Raw genomic sequence first — 2,701 nt, 5'->3', positions numbered from 1 at the left:
GCGCCGGCACTCTCTACATCGCCGAGAGGTGAGGGAGGCGGAACCGGAGCGTGGGGTTACGTTCTCGGGACCCACCTAAGCCTCGGGGTGCGGGAGCTGCCCTGAGGAGGCTGGAGGGCCGTCGTGTGAGGGGCTGCCTTGGGAGGGCTCTCCCTACGGGGACTGGGTTGTCCTGAGATGGCCGACTTGATGGGGGCCTTCCCTGGGGGCTGATGGAGACCAGGCCGGGAGGGCCGCGTGTGTCTGGGCCTCTCTCCCCCGAGGGGTCGTCTCCTGTGGGGGGAGTGTGGGGTCTCCCCCGAAGGCACCTGCCTGGAGGGGGATTTGGGGACTCGGATAAGGGGAGCCGTCATGTCGGGGAGGCCCGCAAAGAGGGCTGCGAGGGGCAAGCTCTGAGGGGGTCCCCGCTATTCCTGCTCCAAATGGTGTTTTATGCAACGCGGGAGAGAACTCCCCCGCAAGGGAGCCCGGCCGGCTGCACATTAATGACACGGCACCTCTTTTCCATTGACAGGGAAGCGAACAGGGCTGTTGGTTTTCTGCTGTTATTAACTACGGTGGTTCTGTGAAGTCTCTTGTGTCACATTAATCGTGTGGCCACTGTATGCTCTTAGTAGGCAGAAAGAAGTCAGGTTATTCTGGATAATGTTACCTGAAGTCTTTATAACTTTCTTTAACTCCTTCCCACGCTATGCAGTTCAAGACGACTGCTTGTTGATAAAGACAACATAGTTTTCTTTAACTGTGGAAAAGTACTCTAAATATAATATATTTCTGCAGCAGAAGAGTGTTGTTAGAACAAAAATGTCATCTAAAATGTGCACTGAGGAGTGAATTGTCTTTTAAAACCTTTAGATTCTGAAACATTTATGAAATGAGTAACGTTATTTGAACGATTTTTGCACCACCTGAACTTGTCAGTGATGTTGCATTCCTCTTGCAGAGGAATCTCTCTGGAATTTCAGTTACTGTTTGGTTGCAGATACAAGGGCTTCTGTTTGTGCAGCAGCTGCTCTCAAAACGTACAATGTTGAGCTTCCTCATAACTTGCTTTCACTAGTTTTTTGTGTGAGGTGCATACAAGTCTGCCAGCTTCCTTCCAACATGTTTCAAGGGCGTTGCAGAGCTTTTACCAGAGTCACTTGCTGGTAATGAATAGAAAACGCCAGCGTTTGCAGGAGTGCCGTGTTGTGGGAGAACTGGGTGGACAATGCAGCTTTGGTTCCATGTACTGACTCTGCGCCAACAGCTGCCGATGTTGAGAACTGGCTGATCAAGGCTAGGAAAGAAATTACTCACTCCCACTTAGCCAACTCTTGCTCTTGGCCTCATTTCCCAAGGCGAGGAGTCTTCTGTGACCTTTTAACTGGTTTTGTCCCTCCACAAAAACTTCTGAACCCTTGAGTTTTTGTACGCGGTGGACGTCTCGCTTTCTGCCCCTCAGTATTCTGTTCACTGTGTGACTTCATTGATCACAAACACCCAAAACTAGCTTGATTTTGATTTCTTGGCTGCTAGAAAGACTTCATATCTTTCTGATATGAAGGAGGTAGCAACCTAGTGGTGACCACCTGTGCTGTTTCTGGCTGTTGTTGGGGATGAGAGTGAAAATGGGGGGAAGCAGTGGTTATAGCACATAAGTTGTGAGTTGGAGGGGGGGGAAACATAACCTGGCTTTGTTAGCTCTGCTGATCATGTACCTGGTTGTTTTTCTACATACAGGCTATACCCACATCAGATCTATAGTCCTCCAGAAATTACAATAGTGACTTTCCTTTCAGCGTTCTCTTTATCTTGAAAAATGCACAAACATTTGATAGTTTGAGTTATAAATTGCACTCTGGAACCTCTGTAGTTATCTTTAGGATGATTGTTATTTACAGAGAGGAGAAAATAACGAAGCAGGGAGAGAAATTCAGGGTTTAGTGTAAATGTGATAAAGCTGAAATATGTTTAGGGTGCTCTGCTTCACATTCTTTAAGAAAAGGTTTCTTTTACCTCAACCATCAGCTGTTGCAACGTCCTGTTAGGGCAGGTCCAGAACCTTGTATTACCTACAGTGGGGTAAGTGCCTTGTCCAGAAGTACTCACTTTTTTGGGGCTGGTTTGCTTTTCTGCAGATGTGAGTCAGGTACCTTAGAATCCTCTGTTAGTTTATAACTCGTCTCTGCCTTTTTTTTTCCCCTACTCTCCTTGTTAGTCGCTTGTCTTGGTTGGAAAACTCCGGAGTTGGCTTCTCCTTGGATTATCCCACCATAAGTTTACATGCTGTCTCCAGGGACCTGAACGCCTACCCATGGGAGCACTTGTACGTCATGGTGAATGCCAAATTCGAAGGTATGCCTGGAGTGTTGCTTAGTGTTCCCACACAGTCCTAAGCAGCATTATTTCTTCTTCAAAGAGAGTAAATTTTGTTTTTAAAAATGATATGCTTCGTTCAAGTAATAGCTTGCATTTTCTTTTCATTTTCCCGAATGATAATTATTTTAGAAGTATAGCTTTGCCCTTGTTTAGAGTCACTTCTGTACTGTTCGGCTCTCAGCATGTGACTATGTATACCTGGAGCTGCTGAAAATTGGTTCTCTGCTCTCTTGTACTCATTTTAAACAATTTACTTCCTCTGCAGTCTGCCTGCGACTCCAGCTTAGGTATTGTTTTTGCTTTATTGAATTTATGCTAATGTTGCTACCCTCTCCAGGCT

At 46.5% G+C, this 2,701-nt stretch overlaps 1 protein-coding gene across 1 annotated transcript in view; it reads left to right on the top strand.

The window, feature by feature from the left end:
- Positions 1–8: 8 nt before the first annotated feature.
- The window catches only part of CLNS1A (chloride channel, nucleotide-sensitive, 1A), a gene marked incomplete at its 5' end in the record, with an annotated part of 11,681 nt that continues 8,988 nt past the window's right edge, over positions 9–2,701 (top strand). Inside the window, 2 exons of the mRNA XM_010285346.1 lie at positions 9–28; positions 2,201–2,337. Coding sequence (XP_010283648.1) covers positions 9–28; positions 2,201–2,337 — 157 coding nt within the window. The remainder of the gene's footprint in view (positions 29–2,200; positions 2,338–2,701) is intronic.

This window comes from Phaethon lepturus, unplaced genomic scaffold, assembly GCF_000687285.1.
Source record: "Phaethon lepturus isolate BGI_N335 unplaced genomic scaffold, ASM68728v1 scaffold7394, whole genome shotgun sequence".
NCBI classification, from domain to species: Eukaryota; Metazoa; Chordata; class Aves; order Phaethontiformes; family Phaethontidae; genus Phaethon; species Phaethon lepturus.
Note: the sequence above shows the minus strand (reverse complement) of the source record. Positions and strands in the feature narration are given on the sequence as shown.